The 21,795-nt window shown below is 43.7% G+C and overlaps 1 protein-coding gene across 1 annotated transcript in view; it reads left to right on the plus strand.

The window, feature by feature from the left end:
* The first annotated feature begins 4,393 nt into the window (after positions 1 to 4,393).
* LOC308127675 (fibroblast growth factor 14-like) overlaps positions 4,394 to 21,795 on the plus strand; it is a 41,107-nt gene continuing 23,705 nt past the window's right edge. The window contains exon 1 of the mRNA XM_080492872.1: positions 4,394 to 4,999. Coding sequence (XP_080348998.1) covers positions 4,693 to 4,999 — 307 coding nt within the window. The 5' untranslated portion in view covers positions 4,394 to 4,692. The remainder of the gene's footprint in view (positions 5,000 to 21,795) is intronic.

Genomic DNA, 21,795 nt, shown 5'->3' on the forward strand with positions numbered 1-21,795 from the left:
GTGGAGAATCCTGAATTGATTTGTGGAGACTAATGGATGTGAACATTGTCACCCTGAAGGAAGGAAAGAAAGAAAGAAAGAAAGAAAGAAAGAAAGAAACACAGAAATTTTGATTTTTAGAAACATGCAACTGGTGAATAAAGACATCAATTCAATTATGCAAATTTAAAATATAAACTAGACTAATAATGCTAACTATACTAATTCTATAAACTAAACTAATACTTATATTTACAATGAATAAGAGAACTCCCTTTATGTTACAAGAACTGATGGAGGAATTTCCATGTGGAAACTCCTCCTGCATGTGTAGTGTTCTAACCTGAACACTAGGTGGAGTAGTGCCACACGGATGTATCATGAATCTGTTGCAGGATTTGAGATCCTCAGCTCTCTGAGGCATGAACTGAGCATCAAATCGACTGTTAAGAACTAAGAGTTTTAATATGAGACCATGATTGCCAGTTTGTCTGATATTTTCCTTCAATTTGTTCATTGCCAAGGGGGGATAAAAGGAACAAATATAAACCTGAGCAAATCCGGATAATCATTCCTAATATTCTCCAAAACAGAAAATGTGCAGCAGCGCGTTCTCTGGCTCAAACAGCACTTATATGACATTCTCTGAAAATAGGCCATGTTGTGATTTTCTCTCTGAGCCAACGAATCAATACATGAGCAGGCTCAGTGTGCTCACCCACTTCTCGATAGTCTGGTGTCCGTGACACGCTTCAGCGGGCATTCGGTGCCACTCAGAGTGAAATGCTGTCGGTTACAGAATCATAAATCATCGACGTGCTACTTTATGTGACAAGTTATTTGTATGGATTGGCATTAGTGATGCTCTAAATGTTTATTTAAAAGATGCAATAACTAATCATAATCAAACATCACGTACTACAGTCCTGGTTGTCAGTGGGAATACACAGTGGATGCGGTGGAACTGAGAACCTGAAGTCCCCAGACGCTGATATGACGTCACTCAAAAACTTAATCTGTGTGTATATATGACATATAAAATGTTCGAGAAATGTAGCCTCTAAAACTATAAGAAAGGGTTTGAAATGAAAACAAAAAAAATGCAGTTTAAGTGAAAGACAAAAGCATATTTTGCTCCCGAAAGAAAATAGAAAAATATTTTCATCTGCAGCATAAGGCATGATTTCTTCCATGTGTTGGATAATTTGTCACCAATTCCTTCCTTCCACTTCTACCATTCTTTCTACTAATAGACATCATACATTAACAGTGACACGGGATTTTATTTTGCAGAACATGTTTTTTTTAAGGTGATGAACGTGAGTACCACAGCTACACTATTATTGCTGTCGACTTCCTGAAAAAGTGCAGTAATAGCTTTGAGACGTTATTTATGAAATTAATTGGTAAACAACACATCAGCAGCAATAAACAAGATGCTTCGTGATATTATGACATGCATTAGGCACTAATGTGTGAGTGCAGACTCTAATATTCTGATCTGGAACGGGAAATAGGGGAATCGAATAGTGAACTGAATATTGTGTTATCAAAGGACTGATGCAATAAGTAGTGAAAATGAGATCAAGTTGAGGGGCACGGCTATCACCTTATTATTATTACCCCAAAACCACTTTTAATCCCTCTCTGTAAATCCATTCAGATCGTCATCCTTTCAAGAATGACTTCTATATATGTTGAACTTTCTTTTTAAGTTACCAGGCCTTTCACTTTCAAAGCACTGGGCTCTGAAAGGGGATTTAATTACACTGAAGACATCAAAAGCAACACAGACATGAAAGTCTCTCCCTCTGTGGGAGTGCTGTTTCAGGTTTAGGTTCATAAACTGGCTGATTCAAAGGGAAATGACTCACAAACCTATCTGGAGAACGGACGGCGCCTTTAGAGACTCGCTCAAAGAGGCGTCTTTTTCTACCTTATTCTACTCAAATTTTAAACAATCGTGGGTTAATTGTCTTTTCGTGTGGTTTTTGTTTGTTCTATCAGTCTGACGTGTTAGTGTCAGTGCTGTGTGGGGCTCATTTTCAGGTCTGTTGGTTGATCAAGCGGCGCGCTGATAAGGTTTTCCAACACGTGTGTTTGTTTTTGTGTAGATTCAGCACTCTGGACAGCGCCACTCTCTCTCTCTTTCTCTCCCTGTCTCCCCGAGCCTCTCTCTCTCTCTCTCTCTCTGATTTAAAACCACTGCAGCATTTTCAGCTCCGTTTCAACAACCTGCAGTCTAATACCGTGATACCTGTTGTAAATACGCACCATCCCACTGCGTTCATTTCTTTTCTTTTTTTTTTTTTTTTTGCGCAAACTGAAACAAACCGGTACAGACTAAGGCAGGATTCACTCCGAGTGCAGACGTTTAGTTCAGTTTAGTTTTATGTTCATCCAGACGCAGTGGAATCTGTAGCGTTTCAAAGGCTCAATGCAACAGGTTGCGGGCATTTTCCGCGCTCGGGGCTTTTGCGATGGGAGCTCCAGCAGTTGTCGGGTGCAAACGAGGACGCGCTCAACGTAAAGCTCAGAGGACTGTGCTGATTTCATTGGTGACGCCATCAGCCCCCCCCACCCAACACCCCCCACCCCCCACCACCACCCTCCACGATATGTTGCCGGTTACGGTTCACACCATACAGGCAGGCAGTCGGATACTGACGGTGTGGAAACCACGTGTCTACAGTAAAGAGGAGGCGGCTGCTCCCCGCAGGACGCATCAAGTTGCACAGACAAACCGGAAATGGGTTCCGGTTTCAGAACAAGATTCCAGGCCCCGGCATGAGAAATAGAAACATGTGTCACTAATTGCTGAAGCGATCAATTGACTAGGTGTACAGAAAACTGAACAAAAATGTAAGGCGTCTATTTCTTTAACACGATGGATAAATATTCTTTATACAGTTAGATTTAGGTTATTAATGTCACTATTCTAATTTAGAAGTGGCCTAGAGCTTTACAAAAATAACAGATTGATTTCAAACACCAAAGTCAAAATTAGCTTTACTGTCGATTCTACACACAAGACACTCAGTGGAATTGAAATTTCATCTTGCCCAGACTAAAAAATAGCCAATATTGACAAAATCGATCACACAAAATAGAATAGAAATGAGAAAATATCCAAGAAAAAGTGCAACAACATTTTAAAATGGAAGTTCAAAATTCTTAAATGAGCAATATCCAATACAATATACTCTAATACACAATATACCCCCGAAAATGTGCAATATACATGCGTTTGTATCTATAAAATCAGTATGTATCAGTTTTGCAAGGAAGAACATTCATTTTGTTCAAATGGAAAATGACAACTCTGCTGATCAAACACAATAATACCACTTTTGTGGCTCAATGTTTTGTTTGCTTAAGATCACTCGAGAAAATGAAAACTTAATCCTTTGAGATATTGAACATAAATTGAATTCAACTCTGTTCGTTCACCATGTAAAGGGAAAACAAAGCAGACACTCTTTGTCTGATTGGCGCTTCCCTGCTTTATTCTGAAGGGAGTTGGAGGAAAAGACGCTCAGTTGGATCTTTCTCACTTTGCTGCTGGCTCGGTATCGATAGTCAGAGCAGCTCCTCGCGCTCCACCGGCCGTCGGTCGTCTCGGGCGCAGCTGAAGACTCAGACAGTGGAGCTTCATAGGAGGAGGGGGAGAGGAGCACGAGCGGGACCCGGGCATCTTCTCTGCCTAATTACTGAGTGAGACAAGTGGAGGCAACACAGTCCATCACCTCCTTTTTTATTTTGTTACCAGCAAGGTGAGGAAGAGGAAGAAGAGGAGGAGGAGAGAGGAGGAAGATTGGACAGACAGCAGCAATATCTTGGCGCATTGGAGCTTATGGATTATTGAAAAGTGAAGGCCGAAACGCAGATCAAATATTCATAAGGACTTTTTGAAAGAGGAAAATCACAGAGTTGGACAGAGCAGAGATTCCCTGCAGTGATTCACCTGCCCGGTCGGAGGAGAGGGCTTCTGCATCTGGTGTGTGTGTGTGTGTGTGTGTGTGTGTGTGTGTGTGTGTGTGTGTGTGTGTGTGTGTGTGTGTGTGTGTGTGTGTGTGTGTGTGTGTGTGTGTGTGTGTGTGTGTGTGTGTGTGTGTGTTTGGACAGGAGCCCCCCTGCTGCAGTACTTGCCTGCTGCACGGGTGCAGGGATGCCGCCGACTTTCTGACGGACACCCGGTTGATCTATTCTGCACCCCCCCAGCCCCCCGCCCCCCTCCACCCGGACGGACGGACGCACCGACCCCCTGCGACCCCCACTAATATGCAATGGTTTTTTGTGCAGAAGCCGACAGCAGCCGCCGCCGCGTACCGCCGACTTCACGCTAGCGCCGCCGCATGCCTGTCCGCCGCCGCCGCTCCTCTTCTCCCCGCGCCGCGCGGCAGACGACGCCATTCGAAGAGGAGCGCTCGGGGGCTTTCGACGCCGCGGCGGCCGCGCGGCAGCAGCAACAGCCGCAGCAGCAGCAGTAGCAGCAGCAGCAGTAGCAGCAGCAGCAGCAGCAGCAGCAGCAGCAGCGACCGGTCCTCCGCGGCTGAGGACCGCCGGCCGCCCGGGCAGCCGGAGGCGGACACCGCCGCAGCGGTCGCTCTCTTTTTCCTGCCGCACGCGGACGACGTCGACGCGGAGTGCGTGCGGCTGGTGGTCTCGCGGCTCGCAGGCGAGGAGACGGGCTTCCTGCTCCTCCTCTGGTCTATGGTGCAGATCGGGGGGGCTAAGCACCGCCGGACTGAGTCCAACAGCTGGCCGGCTCTGCTGGCATGCAAACAGGGGGGCGTACCAGCCCCCATGCGGTGGGTGAATTTTAGGCTGCCGCATCCGGAGCGCCTCTCGTCTTCCACCTCCTCCTCCTCCTGTTCCTCCACCCCCTCCTCCTCGTCCTCCTCTCCCCCCGTCTCGGCCAAATCCATGCGGTTTATTTGGAACAACATTTTCAGCAAAGGATCGCATATGCTGCAGTGTCTTTGTGGCAGGAGCCTCAAGAAAAACAAGAACCCAACTGGTGAGTTTTGTGATGTTTTCTTTGCGCATCAACCCCCCCAACTGTTTGTGTCTCTGTGTGGACGTGCGCGTGTGGGGGTGACAGAAAAATACTTTATTGTGTGTTGCGGGCGTGCGTGCGTGTGTTCTCTCTCGAGGCTGCACTGTTCTTCTGCTTGTGCTGGTTTTTCCTCTGCAATCGCAGTTGTGCAGCAAGTGTGGAGGGGTGGGGTGGGGTGGGGGGTGGGGGGGGCAACTTATTAGCACAAATACTGACATACAGGGGCAGAGGTGCTGCATAAGAAAAATCAAGTCTAATTCAGCACGCAGATCAGGCTCCAGTAACCTGCATGATTAAACAGCACATGGCCCTTTTTAGACTTCCACTGTGGAAAAAGGAAGACGTGTTTTCCCCATGGCTGCAGACAATTCAGTCAGAATGGGGGGAGAATATCAACATCTCAAGACTGAATGTGATGCTGCTTTCAGCATCAGGTCTCTCTGCCTTAAACACTGTGTTTACGGCAAAAGAGGAAAATCCGGTCAAATCTTTTACTAAACCACATAAGTTTGTTTAGTTTGCCAGCACATTTTCCACTGCAGAATAGAGATTGACACTGGTGATCAAGAAAGGAAGTGGATTATGTTGACAGTATTGGCATATTGACATGGATCAGAGTGTCAGACCCTATAGCCTACACAGTATTTAGAGGACATCAGTCTCACAGAGGCAAAAAAAAAGTTAGTTTGAAGCACCCTGAGACCCTTTTCGTTATCTTCTGAGCATTTCTCCCGATTCATTTGAGCAGTTAAAAAAATATTGTATTTTGATCAATTGACCAACATGAGCATTGTATTCCTTTAACTTTTGCTAGTAATGAGGCTTATAATCAATTTGTGAATCGATTGGTGCATTAATTAGTGTCAGTATGTTGCATAATGGGTCAGAAGTGTCTTTACAGGGTATTACAGCTTTTTCAAAAGTACAGATACTCCCAGAGACTCACAGATTTGGACAGTTTTGCAGCTGAGTGTAGTTCAGAGCTCAACAGCTATTCAACAGTTGAATGACCAAGATGATGTACATTTCTTTGCCCAGTCAATGAAAAGCTTTCCCAGCTTCAATAAGCCATGAATGGATCTAATCATTGATGTTGTGTTTGTGGCATCTTACTACTTGGGGCATGTTATTTCTGCCTCACTTGGCACCGCGACACCGACTTGGACAAAGTGTGTAGAAGCCTCCAACGACCAGATGGGAGACCGAAGACAGTAAACTGTGATGGACTGCTACACCAAAGACACAAACAACCTTAGTGGCCGAGCTATTTCATGAGGCAGTGTGAAGTGGCAACATGGGACAACTTTATAACTGGTGTGAGCTCAAGAATCAGTCTTCCTGGAAGGCGAGTGAATTCAAATCCACAGTCATTTTGCAGAGGTATAATGAGGTCACTCGTGAACCCTGTAACCCCCCCCCCCCCAACACACACAAACACACACACATTGCCAAATAGTCATATTTGTATTGTTTGTGAGTGATTACATAGTGCTGTCCTGCTGGTTTGGAGCTGATGTGTGAACAGGACAGGAGAGGAAACATTTCAGCACCACGGACAGTTACTGGCATTTACAACCTCCCCATCTCCAACGAGCTGTCATTTATGCTTTTGATATTTAACATGCTTTTTATGCAGCAAACAGCCAACAGGTCTTAGTTTTGATTTGGGTTTTTTTGTGACAAATTGTTGAGATTTTCTGTTCTGACACAACTTCAAAAGCAGTAGACAAGACATCCGATGAGAAAATTGTATCATCCTGTTAAGCTGCATGTGCTTTGCATCAATCACCAGTGGCGGCTGCGTGTAGCAGCGACTGCACAGCTGACAGTCACCATGAAACACCGAGAAAAATATATATGCCTGTGCTTGAAATGGTGAATATCTCTCAAAGTGAACAAAGAAATTTGAAAACTGCGCATATAATTGGATTGAAGACACCAACAGTGTGCAAAATGTTGTGAGACATTTCCCGTGAAATGTAAACAAAGGAGTCGTAGAAGAAATACACGTCTATTTAGAAAACTGTTTGCATCGGATAAACCTCAAATGTTTCAGTCTAAAGGTGAAAACAAAACAAACTGATGAGCTGGTGCAGGTGGATTGACCTGGACTCACGTAGAACCAATAATGCCTTCTGCATTTTTTAAAAATTCCTCTGAGCTCTATGTTTCTGGTTTATTCCTTTTTTATTGTGTTCTTCTTTGCTCATTTGATGAGATTGGCTTGGAGCTAGACTTGGTGGATTTTATGCAAGGCTGTGTGTGCTTCTCCCGCGATACAAAAGCTGCCACTTCAACCCCGCAGTCAGTCACCCTGCCATTTTTAAACTCCCTTGTTTGGCGTGAATGACTTAAAAATGAACAGACTTCAAGCAACACTTTGATTTGAGTGTATTGACACTGTAGGACGGTTTAAAAACAAATGAAGCAGCAGTTGAGTCACTGTGAAATGTTGACAAATGTTTTTTTTTGTGGAATTTCTTTCCGTGCTCTCACGGCTGGAGAGTGGACAACAGGTGGACACGCTGAAATAACTTGTTGTGCCCAATGAAGTCATTATGCCGTGAAGATAACGATGAATGTCTTTCAGTCTTTTATCGAACACTGACAAGAAGGCTGGTGTAAATAGTAGGGACGCAAACGAGAGCAGCAGTTTGACTTTCACTTGTGTCGATGTTGTTTTGTCACGTTAGGCAATTAACTGATGAAATATCTCACCCTCCCACACACACACACACACACACACACACACACACACACACACACACACACACACACACACACACACACACACACACACACACACACTGCAGGGATGTACGGAGTACATACTGTACACAACATCGGAGAGACACAAGTCCTTTTCCAGCATCCGGCAGCTCATTTCATAGATTTACAGCAGCCAGCACAATTTAACTGTCACTTTCTGTTTTAATTAAAGATAACACATGAACTCTCTCCCACTCCCGCTCCCTCCCTGCCACAGTGTGTACACTGTATGTGTGTGCTTATGCATAATACACGCAGCAGTTGGCGGTGAAATATGGACCTTCTGATGGAGAGGAGGCAGTGCTCTGCTGACTCAGCTTTTGCCAACATTTTTCCTTCTAAATTGCTCTGTTTAGCGGAGATCCTCCAGCGAGGCTGAACTATGTGTGGGCACGGATTAGTTGCTGAAAGTTTTAATTTGTATTTGATCACACTTGCTGCTCTGAGATGACTGTGTTTTCCCTTCCAATGTGATGACCGGTAATTTAGAAAAGGGCAGAACAAAGCTATTTTACTTTAGATAAAATAGAATAAAAATAGTTTATCCTACTTGTTTAATGAGCAGGTTTGGTCTTGTTGCTGCAAAGCATTTCCTGTTTTAAACGTCTTAATTTGAGTGAATGGCATGTGAGACATATTGTAAGAAGGACTTCCCTGTGTTTCCTCCGGATGAACCGGAGAATCAGTATCATTCATTGTTAAAAGGAAAAAGGCACAGTCTTACTCAATGTCCTGTGTCCCATGTGGCGTGACCCAGATAGAGACTTTCACCTTTTATAGCGCGTGCTCGTGCACATACATACACACACACTTGCCCACTCACTTTCTCTGGAGGGTTTTCCATTAAGGCAGCTTTATATTTTATTTAAACTCTGGAGTATAGAAGTGGAGTTGGTGCCAACTCGGATCTGTCTCTGCGAGTGAACCGCCCTATACACAAACACACATGTGCATCATTTCATGTTGATATATGAATCATCCTAACACAAGATTTAGCTTCCAATTAGACTAGAATGTAGTTCATGTTTAGGTTTGGAGCAAAAAAACAATGTTGTTCCACATCCTCTGTTGCCCTGTGTTGAGTTGCGTGCCGTTACGTCGTCCCAGAGATGATGAGTTGACAGAAACGGTGACATTCATCGTGACGTGTGTCCTCTGAGGTCACAGCGAGGCTTTTGGTGCAGTACTTTAACGTGCTCTCTGGGTTTGTGTACGCGAGTGAGAGGGTGAGAGTACGCTCGTTCACTCATGGCCTCGACGTCCAAACGCAACCAGTCTGCAGAAACGACGTTGTGTCGTCCTGCAGCTGCACACACACATGCCAGAAGCCGTACACACTATCTTATATATCTTTTATATTATCTTTTAAATCTCTTTAGAGTTTATTCCACTTTTGCTGCTCTGACAGGCGACTTTTCCTGGGTGGAAAGTACTTTTTGTAATCTTCAAGCTTGTATTTTATGTCACGGCATTTCTGCTGTGGAACTGACGGCGATGTAAATAAATCGAAGAATAAAGTGAAGAAGAAGAAAAGCTGACGAGAAACCAGCTGTTAGTGACAGTGAAACTATGCGCTAGAGGGAGAGCCCTGTGAGCTCCAGCAGAATGAAGCAATAAGCAAAAGAGGGAAGGTGACGTTCAGTGTGTGTGTGTGTGTGTGTGTGTGTGTGTGTGTGTGTGTGTGTGTGTGTGTGTGTGTGTGTGTGTGTGTGTGTGGACAGGTCTAGCTCCAGGCACCTGTCAGGAGAGAGTGAGTGCTGAGTGGTATTTTTCCAAGTGCACTCAGAAAGCGGCGGGCCGTCACAGCCTCCCCTAAGAAGTGTTTTCACAGACTGAATGATAAGAAGCAGAGAAACACTTGACCTCAACTCGGTCTCACTTTTCCAGTGGCTGCATTAAACTAAAAAGTGTTTGATTGGTGAATCTATAAAACCTGAATCAACTCAGTGAGCATGGAGAAGGAGACGTTCTTCTTCAAATAGTCCAGCCTTAAAAGGCTTGTTCACTAGTTTTATAGGCTCATCATGAAATTGTTTAATACACTTGGGCTTCAGTTTCAACCCTGGACACAGGGGTGATTATAAAGTACAACAATATGACGTTCAGCATCTTGACAGTCCGATCATGACCTCATCAACCTGCAGCTGTCATATTTCTGAGAAGTTCTCACTCCGTAACTTTTCCTAACACCTTCTCTCAATATCTCTGTTCTCTGTTTTTATTCCCTTCTTCTTCTCACTCACACACACTTGAGCTGACGTTTCATCCTCCCTTGTCGGTGTTGACCTGTTGCTCGATGACAGCAACGCATGACATCATCGCCATATCTGTCCAAGTGGCGATGCGCTAGTGTGTGTGTGTGTGTGTGTGTGTGTGTGTTGATGCCTGAGGCCGCGTTGTGGGGGAGAGCGGTCAGTTTAAAGAAGGGGTTTTTCTGAGGAGTCCAGTGGGCTGGAGTTCACACGTGTGTAAAGCCATGGACTTTGACTTTATTTTGAATATAGCAGAGAGGAGGCTAAAGGCCGCTTTGGGCAAAGCTGAGACTGGTAAGATGCTCTTCACATGTTGGCAGGGGGAGAGAGAGGGAAGAATGGAAGTCGAACCGGTTTTTAACTCAGGAAATATTGTAAAAAAAAAACAGCAGCCAGATACTTGACGGCTTCAATTCATTCACAACAGCTACTTGGAAACAGGGTAATTGGAAACAAGCTGTGTCAGCAGTTTTACTAGAACGACTGAACAACTAGTGCATCACAAGCTTTTTCCCACCACGTAAAAAGAGGTTATATTCAGTGAAACGGCAAAACACTCTACTTGTGCGTAGAGTCTTCCTTCGAGGCTTGAAATAAGGCCAGGACTTCTAAATTACTGCCATTATGTGTGCTTTTGTGCTCAGTGACAATTCATAAGAGTTAAAACCAATTTTGTGTTTCCATTTGAACTTGTACTCCATTCAGAGAACTATCACACAGTTAAGAGTCGGAAACCCTAAATACTCGTAAAATATCTTTGGATTGAATTAATCGATTTAGCTGTTTACGGGCCCATAGAATGGTTGCACGTTTCTATTCAAGTATTCATTTGTGATTAGAGAAACAGAAAGTACATGAACACCTTTATTGTGGATTCTTTCCTCTAAATATGGAAAAATCCAACATGTGTGCCATATCATGACATTCTGATCTAAAATCCAAGACAGCACAAAGTCTTAAATCTTCATTATGTTTATATATTGTCCATGTCCTCGTGACTCTGAGTCAACATGTCTCGGGTTTCTGGGACTCGACATAAACCATCTTGACTTCTTACACACCTCGTCAATTGTTAGTGAGCGAATGCACTGCGCACTCAGACACACAAGCGCCACATAAAGTGCCTCTTGTAGTAATTGATAAGTCAGGCGTCGCTCCCCAGCGTCTGTCTGGACGCTTCTGGAATACGGCTGTGCGCGTGTGTGCGTGTGTGTGTGTGTGTGTGTGTGTGTGTGTGTGTGTGTGTGTGTGTGTGTGTGTGTGTGTGTGTGTGTGTTTCGACAAACAGCTTAATCCTAAAATTTATTTCTTCTATTCAAATCTCTCTGAAAGAACAACGTCTCAGCTTGTGACAGCGATGTTACGTCGGGATGTGATAGTTGCAGTCGGTTTGAGATCAACTCTGAGAGGGATTTGCTGAATTCATTTCCCTTCCCCGCTCACACCTGCGAGGAGTGCTGCTCTCAGACATGTATTGTGGCTCAGTTTGAGCTCCTCACACTGAAGGGGGAATCTCCCGATGCGCCGCGTTGCTGAAGTGTTCATCTTGTTGTCGTTTTCAGAGGGATTACAAACACGCAGGTGCACGCATTTCTATAAAAGGTGTTACTTTATGGCAACACTTACTATAAAGCAGAGTCTCTGTAATGCCTCGATGAATGGAATAATGCTTTTATGTGCCTTTTAGGCTCATTTTACATGTAAAAATGCAATCCTGTTAAGTGAAATGAGCTATAACTTTATTGATTAGTGCAAATAGATATTCTTCTTGAATGAGCCTGCTGATAACTGAGGTCAGAATACAGTTAATTTGCCAGTTTTTTTGCAGCACTAGAAATCACAGCTGACCACAACAGTACAAATAACACTTTCCCCCCCAGAAAAGCCCTGGTCACTCCAGCTGACTGGGAACTTTTCTCAGCAAAAATCTGCGAGGACTAACAACTTTCCCCAAAGCACGGGTGGTTGAAATTAGGCTTTTCATTAGTCAGTCTCAGCCACAGCTGAGAAAAAAATAAGCTTAAGTTTCCACCCAGCGTGTGCACGAGTGTGGGCGGCCCCGGCAAACACTTGCCTTTGTCGAGCTTCGAGTGCTTAACAAAGTTTTATTCCTTTTCATATTATCCACCCACGCTCTTTGCTCCTGTTATTCAAAACCAATTCTGTGCCTTATCCAGCCCATCGAGCGCACGCGAGCGCTTTTTGAAGGCAGACCTGAAAAACTGCTGCGTGAGAAAAATAAGGCATCTGTCACCACAGCATCAAGCCAAGCTGTAATCTCCTTCCTTTGGAAACCATGGAGCAGCCAGTCAACATGATGTAGAGCCAAGCCTTTTTTTTTTTCTGTTAAAGTACACTGAAATAAGCTTTAATTCTTAATATAACACACCGAATGGATTAAACCGGCTCAAGTTGACCGTCTCTGTGCCATGCCAAACCAGGAAACAATACTGTGATCGCATCACACTCAACTGAGACGCTGAGGATTTACATTGACTGGAAGAAAATCACCGTCGTCACTCATTTATTGAGAAGTTTTACTCCGGCTGAGAGTGCTTTCTATCCCATAATGCTCTGACACACACGCACACACACACACAACCACTATGAGAGACAGGAAATAAATTAGCATCGACAGATACATTAGATTTTGTCTGACACTGGTCCACTTCACTGCTGCACTAATGCATTTGCACTTAATTGTATTGCACATCAACCCCGCTGTTCAGCCCGGCGGACAGGAGAGTGTGTTTCATCCTCAAATGGGCTCCAGGGAGAGTCTCCGCGCAGTGGTTGAACTTATCAAACACAATTAATTCCCTCTAAAGTGACCTTGAGTGAAGAGCGGGGGGGGGGGGGGGGTGCGGAGACTGGCATCATCAGCAGTGAAAGGACGTGTGTGTGGACAGGACTGAGTAAAAGGTGACAGCTGAGGGCAGATTTACTGTCGACGCACACGGGCCACTGTGTTTTACAAGCAGTAATGGCCACGGTCATTTGTCGGATTATTTGAGGCACGCTGCAGGGCTCATGCTGTACCAGTCAGCAGCGAGTCCAGGTAGAGGCCGTAATCTCACAGCGCTCCTCTTTCAAATCCATCTGATGTGCAGATTAAGAGCAGATAGGTTCGGATGATGAAGAGGAGACGAGCTGCATGTGTACGGAGAGATTTAGAGACAAATGAGGACAAATCTGCTCAAAAATAAGTGGCACACTTGTCTTTCTCTTGCTCTGCCCATTTTGTCACGCATCACAAGATATTGTGCTTTTTCTTTTCTCCTCCTTCCTCGTCTGTGAGTCTTGAGTTACTCTAAACAACCGGCGACGCCGCATGAAAGTTCAAAACCCATTCTGAAGCAAAAAAAAGTGTGTCTGACTTGAATGAACTCCAGCTTCTTTAATTAATTCCTGCATTTTTGTTCCAAACCGTCCTCTGTCTCCAGCACCTCAATTCGAGTCTCGCTCCGAGGGGTTCTCCCATCAGTCTCGTTATCCCCCCCCCACCATCCCACCCCCCCGATCCCTCGCAGTCTCAGCATCTCTTTCTTCTCGTCTCATCTCCCTCTCCTTCCATCCTCCTGTTTAGGTTTTTTTTTTTTTTTTTTGGAGGGGGGAGAGATCTGGAGCGATTATGTAACCGCTCTAACGCAGACCTCTTCCATTTTCAGCTATTTTTTTCTTCTGCTCAACATTTTCATTGATGACTTTCAGGCTTCACCTGAGCGAAGAGGAATCCAGTAATTGGAATCCGTCGGATATACGTTTCTTCACGGGCAGAGAGAGTGAACATTGTCAGCTTTCTCCGGTAATGAGGTGCTATTTCACCCATCCAGATGAGATGATGGGATGATTTCAGGCCTTGAAACAAGAGCCACTTTCTTTTCTTTTTTTTGGTAATAGTCTGGAAACTCTTGGGAAAACGACACAGATGGACTTTCTCTGTTATTATTTCACACTTCCCAAAGTACCAACAAGCCTATAACAGCATTTCCCGGGAATATCCACTTGAATGGCTTCTAAAGCTTAAAGATAAAGAGCTTTTAGCAGAGAGAGATCAATTTTAATATGTGAGGTGTTTCCTGCTGTTGTGACCTGATAACTGTAACATATATTTGACCTTATACAGAGATTTTCTACCACTTATACAGTGACATATATATTTTATGTATTGTATTCCCAATTTGATAGATATACTTGTAAGCTTACGGCTTATACATTTCAGAACTTACATGTAAAAGTGGATTTTTGTTTTGAGAGTTTATTTTTTTCCCCCTGTTTTTTGAGTCGATCGCCAGTTTTCACATTGTTTGTTGATTCTTTTTACTTGGATATTTTCAGGCAAGGAGCAGCGGTGTCTTTATTCACAAAAGTCCTGTTCACACACACACAATTACTCACATTCACACCTCGAAGCCAGCGAGTACAACCACTTAACAAGCTCGCGTAACAGCTGGGGATTAAAGGCCTTGTTCAAAACTGGTTTTTTTTCTCTAGAAAAAGGAAAAACACACTTGACCATATTTGTAGGAGTCATATTATCTTGCAATGTGGTGAAACCGCCGCGGCTTCCAGGTCCTGCTGGAACTGAGCCATTGTTAATGAAATCATTCTCCCCGGTGGTTTTCCTTGCTGTGAGCGGGTCTTGTGCTTCACTTGGCATCACCGACACGCACATCCCCAAGATAAGTTTCAACAAATAAATGCAAATTCAAAGAATGAATGTGATGTTCCTCCTGGAACAAGTTCGTTCGGGGGATTTCCATGCGGCGGGACTTGATGTGCCATTTGCAGTATTCCTGTTGTGAGACTGTGGACACACATTTCTGTGCAGTAGAGGACTTTGTAGAACGATTGCAGACAGTTCTGGAGGGTTTATTTCAAAGCAAAGGTCACATCAAAGCAAGAATAAAACCTCAAACCTCAGATAGGTTCGGTGAACGGCCATAAAATAAATACAAAACCATAAAAACTCTCCTCTTGCGTTCTCTCCCACCACATCTGTAATGATACCCATAACTTTGTCTGCGGTTGCTAGGTTACAAGGGCCGGCTCATCTTCCCATCATACTCAACTTAACCTCATTTCACCCGACCAGAAACCTCCACTCATCATCTCAACCTTCAGACGGGAACAAAACATGTGTTTTATCTCTGTGATACTCTAATCCCTGACAGTTTTCTGACATTTTGCACATATAAAGTTGTTTTTTTCTTCTTCTTTTCTTCCCCTGGTCTTTGTGCCTGCGAGCGAGACAGGCAGGTAGAAGTTGAAAAGGAACCGGGGTTGATGATGACGAGGTATACCAGAGAGAAACAGGGGAGGGGTGCTCAAGACGCTGGAGACAGCAGACAGAGATGGAAGAAAGAAAGAAAAAAAAAAGAGGGGCTGGTGCAGATGAATAATTTAGACCCTCCATTCGCTCTCTCCTCCTCCCTGCTGAGTTGGCGATGTTACAAAGATAGACGAGGGCGAGAGAAAAAGAAATGAAAGGGATAGAAAACATGAGGATGTGTCAGAGAGACGAGATGCGGGGAATTCGTTCTGTCGTCTATTTCAGATTCCCTCCTTCAAGTTTGAAAACTTGTGTGCATGTATGTGACTCTGTGCCTGCAGAGAGAAAACGTCGACGGTGTTGTTCTCCTCTCTGCATTCAGCAGGTGTACCCTCCCTCCTCTCGGAGGCCCACCTGCGTCACTAATCACTCGTTACCTTGGCAACAGTGGACTTCCCCGTGCGTGCGGCCCTCCGTTTCGTGCGTGCGTGCGTGCGTGCGTGCTCGGCGCGTGGGCGGGAGTCTGAGTGTGAATTATGAGTCATCCTGCTCAGTGCAGAGTGGCTTTCCTCACACTCTCATCATGTCTGGGGAACACCCACCCACATCTGTTCACCTCCATGTCTGCATCGCCTTCCCCTCCTCACCCTGCTGCACCACCTCGGTTTAATCTCTTTAGACACACTGTTCTCTCCACCTGTTGATCTCATCTGAACAGGTGCTGCTGTCCTTTGCACCAGTTACATGATAATAGACGATCACTACTTTTCTGATATTTATTCCCCATTTGTTTGTATTTAAAGTTAAAAACATCAAGTGGGTGCACTGCATTAGAATTAAAGTCTTTCTGTTATTATGAAAAGGTATGAAGCAGAGGTGCCACACGTCATTATAACTTTCATAAAGTCTAGAAATCCTGTGCAGAGTAGATTTATCTCAGGATTACAAAACAGCTAATAAACTGATTATATGACTTTGTTAAGCTTGCACTGAGACAAAATGTGACATCCGTCCACACGCTGAACCTGTGGCGCATGCGCAACTTAAGTTTTCAAACTCGTGTGGGTGTTTTCCTTAAACTTAAACTTAAATTTGCAAATGCTTAACAAAACGTCCAAAATCTGACCACACTGCAAAAACATTTTTAATTAATAAATAATTTCCCCTGCTGTTCCACGTCTGATAATAGAACAGCTCATCTATTGTCTATGAGCTTCTTGACAAATGCACGAATAACAGAGGCGAACAGTTGCCTCCGTCCTCCCACATCCAACATGCTCATAACTGCTCTCCAGGTAGTGGTGGTTTGGCGCCAGGACTGTAGACCCACTCAGCTTATTGTCCTTCTCTTGATGTCGCCGGCGCTGCAGCTTTTTCTTCCTCGCAACCCGACTCTTCTGAAATAATTGTAAAACACACGTACAGTTTTAACGGTGTTTGCAGATGCTCTCCTTTCATCAGGGTCAGTTTGGTGAGGATGTGAAGAAGAAGAAGAGCAACTGAGATAAATGGGGTGTTGTTCCCAACTAGTACCTGTAGGGAGCGCTGTTGGATCTGTGGAAAATTAGATACGCATTGAAGAAGATCTTGAAATAATAAATTAGACTATGAAGAGAGTCAGTAAAACAAGCTTTAACTGTTTTAATGTCATCATTAATGTGCATTGGTTTGTGTCTGTGTGAACATTTGTGTTTATCTATTTACCTGTTTTCCTTTAAACCCTTTAAACCACGTCACCCAAAGCAAAACCAATTCAAATGTGCAGATATTTCCCTTCCTTTCTTCTTTTTTTCCCAGGGAGGTGGGTGGAGGCATAAATGAATGGGAGACAGGGTGGAGAGAATTTTTTTTTTCTTTCCCTTTGAAGTTGAGGAGCTTCGCTTCGTGCCGCCTTTCTGAGACGTTATAAAAAGCAAACGGGGAGGCTGAATTTTAATGTAAATGTAGCTTTGACTTATTCATAACGTTTTCACTTGGACTGACCTGGATAAAACCACACACACATCCTCTCCCTCTCCCTCTCTCTCTCTCTCGCACGTACGCCCTCACTTGAGGTTTATCTAAATGGGACAAATGTGTCAGGATGCTGAAGACGCTTTGTTTGAATCGGGGATGTAAAGTGTTTTTATTTTTTACTTTTGGGTAGGAAACAATAAGAAATTACACATTTTCAGGCAGTAAACTTAGACATCTGATGATCTCCTGGTGCAGTTGGAGCGTTTAGATGAAGAGGGCTGCAGTCACGGCTCGTCTGACATGACCAGAGACAGACTGTTTCTGCTGACGCTCTGTTCAACTGACTCTCTGAGACGTGCTCTGCTGCCACCTAGTGGGCGCAGACGTACATCATATCCATTTAATACCTATTTAAAAAAAGTAACGTGCACATGTCAACACAGACAACTACAGCATCTATTTCCATTGACATTATGGATTCCCTTGACTTTAGTTTCACCCATTATAATTATAATTAATCATATAACCTTAAGCCTAATCCTAATAAAACCTGAACCAATGGTCACTTTATGATGCATTTGTTGAATGGTTTATATTCTGGTATCTCCTGAAAATGTAGATTTGATGACAGGTCGTGGATCCCATGAGTAAAAGGGAAAACAGAGAGATAGAGAGAGAGAGAGAGAGGGAGAGGGAGAAAGAGAGAGAAAACCTTTTCCATGTCCACGCTGATGGAATGTCTCAGTTCAAGCGTCCTGACCTGCCTGACGTCACCAAGCCGCAAAGCAGCGTCGGATTATTTTTTAATCGCAAAACACTTCATCCACTGCCCTCAGGTCCCTTTTCTGAACCACCAGACATGGAACAAAAACACTTAGCGAGGAATAAATATGAATGAGTGGCACTTTGACTCCTAAAAATGCAATTCCAAGTCATCCAAGTCAGTTCTTCCAAACTTTCAAACCAAAAAACACTGACATAGATAATGGAGCCACACCTCGGTTAAATGCAGTGACTTATAGATTAATATATGAATAAAACAAGCAGTTGATCAGAGTTTGTTACACTCTGATTAGCTTATTCACTGTCAATCAACCTATTGATTGTGATGTAGACTATGTGCACACCTCACATTTGAAACTCACACGGAAAAGAAACAGTTTTTTAAACATACATTTTCAACTTGAGCAAATGAAGAAAAAAAGCGAGTCCTAATGCAAGAGTCAGGAGATTTAAATATTCTGAATGAACTAAGGTGAACTGTCAAGACATCTTCTACCCCCCCCCCCCCCCCCCCGAGATGAAAAACAATATCACTGCTCTCAGACATCGAGAGAGAATCACACTGTGCCAACATGATGAATTGTGTTATTCCAAGATAAGATGGAGGTTCGACCCTGCATGTCTTCAAAAAAAATAAACAATCCTGCACGGCCAGACACTGTGGTCCATTATTCATCATGAGGACAGACAGACTGGCGGAGGGTTTGGGTTTTTCTTTGATATCAGTTTCCCCAGAAGAAAATAAAAAATAAAAAATAAAAATCATTCTGGTGTTCTTGGTGTCCAGCTGGGTCCCGGCCCAGCTCTTTATTCTGGAGCGGTGGCTGCCCTACATGGAAGCAGCCATTCACACGGGCTGAGGACATTTGGGCAGAAGTTGAATCACAACCTCACTTTTCCAAACAGCAATATTTAGTTCAGCGTTGATTGTGCGTTGCAATGCAATGTTTGATACGGTGTCCTCGCTGGGCCACTTACTTGGCAGGAATCCCAGTCACTGGAGATCACGGTGTTTAGACCGCAGAGCCACATGGACGCTGTTACGTCACGGAGGGAATCTGAGCGGACGGCCGGAAATCTGCACCGAAAAGATGAAACGTATATGGACATGGAGAGGAGGCTGAGCGGAAGTGTGAGGCTCGTCAACACGAGCCCTCCTCGTGCATTTTTTAAACCTTTCATTCACACACGTGAAGCAATGAGCAGAGCAGGTCTCACTGTGTTCTCCTCGACACAAACATTTACATTCACACGATGAATGGATTAATTCCACACAAAGAAATACTGTTTGACTTTACCTGGCAAAGAAACAGGCAGAAGCCAGTGGATTTCCTGTAAATTATGTAAATAACCTGGAATATGTACAAATTACACGCAAAAACCCAAAACATCAAAAGAAAACTCCAATAATCTGAACTGCAACCCGTCATTATTTTGTATTTTACGGCTTTTTTCCCAAAGTTAACAGTGAAGTCAGAGAGTTATCTCCCAGAATAGAAACACACATATATTGTACATTCGTATTATATTATCCGGATTTCTATTAAGAAGTAATAGTTGTCCCGTTGAGAATTTGTCCTCTGATGTCGGTCGCTTTCAACAGAATAGTCGTGTATTGATTAGCACTCCGTTCTTCTTTCATAGTTTGAAGCCCCGTCTTTGTGGAGTTTACATGTTCTTCCCCATGGAATTTAAATAATATACATTTAATAATGAGAATGCAGTCAGAATATCAGCAGTCTGTCAGAAATAGAGTCAAACTTTTGATTGTTTGATGTGTTGAAAGCCTGTTTTGGCTGAGCGCATTGTTTTTATAAGACAGGATGACTAATTGTGAACTATAGGCGGCGCTAGAGGGGGTTGGGTGTGCTGGAGCTCCCCCTGAGATAGCCATAGCACCCCCATAGCACCCCCCCGAGAAATATATATGTATTCTTTTTAAGTGGTTTATTAAAAAAAAAAATTCTTTATGTGTGAACATTATCATTTGTTGTCTGGTTAATTAATAAATACACCAATAAAATATGTAAGTATGTATTTTATTTTTTAACTAAAAAGCAGTGTGCTCTGATTGAGCCAATCGGCGCAGCGGACGCATTAACCTTTGAACTTACCACTTCCTGTTCTCGAGAGCGCATTTGTTTCTGGTGTAACGTACAGTAATGAAACATGGAGCGCTTTTTGCAAAAAAAAACAAGAAAAGTGACGAATTCCTTCGCGCTCAACTACAACAACCGACGTATCGTTTTATTATGACATCTCATGGTGAGTGGTGATTGTTCTTGGTGGTTTACATTTGAATTGTCTCCTGTTTATCTCTATGCAGTGTTTATTAATCTGTCATTAGATCCATTGAACCATATATTTGGTTTTGGTGACTGGCAGCAGGAGTTAGTCTTTGTGTGTGGCTCAGCAGCAGGAGTTAGTCTTTGTGTGCGAGACCCAAATGAAAACTGCTTCCTGCTGCGGTTGTGACTCCATCAGTGAAAAACTTGTGTTAAAGTTTACATTCAGTGGTGAGCTTAAGTGGCAAACATTTCACCTCTTTCACTTTGGCTAAATATCTTGCGTATTGGGTCGAGTAATAATGTTTTAAATAGCGGAGCTTTCCCATTATGTGCGCGACTGTCACGTGCGCGGTGCGGTGCGGTGCGCGCATATTGTCGGCGCTCCAGTAGGGAATTAACTAGAGTTCCCCCAAAGCACCAGCGGAATAAAATCTCTGCCGCTGCCACTGTTGTGAACAAATGAAAGTCAAATAGTCGCAAAAGAATAGGATATTAGGATAAAGGATATTATTGACTTAAAAAGCCTTTTAAATAAATCAAAGAGCAGAACAAAGTTCACCTGCAGGGACACATTACAGAGTCACTACTTATGGGTGTCATGTGTTCAGGTTCACGTGCAGTTCCAGAGCTGTCAATTAGGACCAGTGCTCCAGAACCCAATCAGTGACGTCACCAGCCTTCAAACCCCCCGTTCTCTCTCTCTCTCTCTCTCTCTCTCTCTCTCTCTCTCTCTCTCTCTCTCTCTCTCTCTCTCTCTCTCTCTCTCTCTCTCTCTCTTTTTCACACACACACACACACACACACACACACACACACACACACACACACACACACACACACACACACACACACACACACACACACACACACCGGGCCGGAACCAGGATGACCAGGTTGTTTTTTGTGACAGCTCGCTCGGCGCGTGGCTCCGAGGGTCCACAGAGCGCTCGCGCGTTACACTGTCAAGGTAACATGAGCGACCACCACAGTGACATCCGGTCTTCCCTTTCAAAATAACATGACATTTTACACTCAATTGTATTTCGAGACGGCAGATTTCTTTTGAAGGAGTTTAGCTCAATGCTACTCCAGTGGGAGCATTACTGGGTGTAAAACATGTGAAGAAAATCCCATGGCTGACACCGAAATTAAATATTTTTAAGGCACTTGTTGAAAATATGTAGGCTACTCTTAATGAACCACATCATAAATAATAAACTGACTCAATTTCCCGTTTGACTGAAATAAAAAACTCTCAAAAAACAGTGAAACCAATGACCTCCTTGTAAAAACTTATACGAGTGGAATGGCATTTTTAGAGGTATTGCTGTAAAACAAATTGTTTAACGTGAGAATTGTGACTCTTTTAGCAGTTTGTATGCTTAAACTCATATAGCACGCTTTATTTAATCTCATGCAAAATATGTTCACCTGTCT

This window comes from Lipophrys pholis, assembly GCF_963383615.2.
Source record: "Lipophrys pholis genome assembly, chromosome: 23".
Lineage (NCBI taxonomy): Eukaryota > Metazoa > Chordata > Actinopteri > Blenniiformes > Blenniidae > Lipophrys > Lipophrys pholis.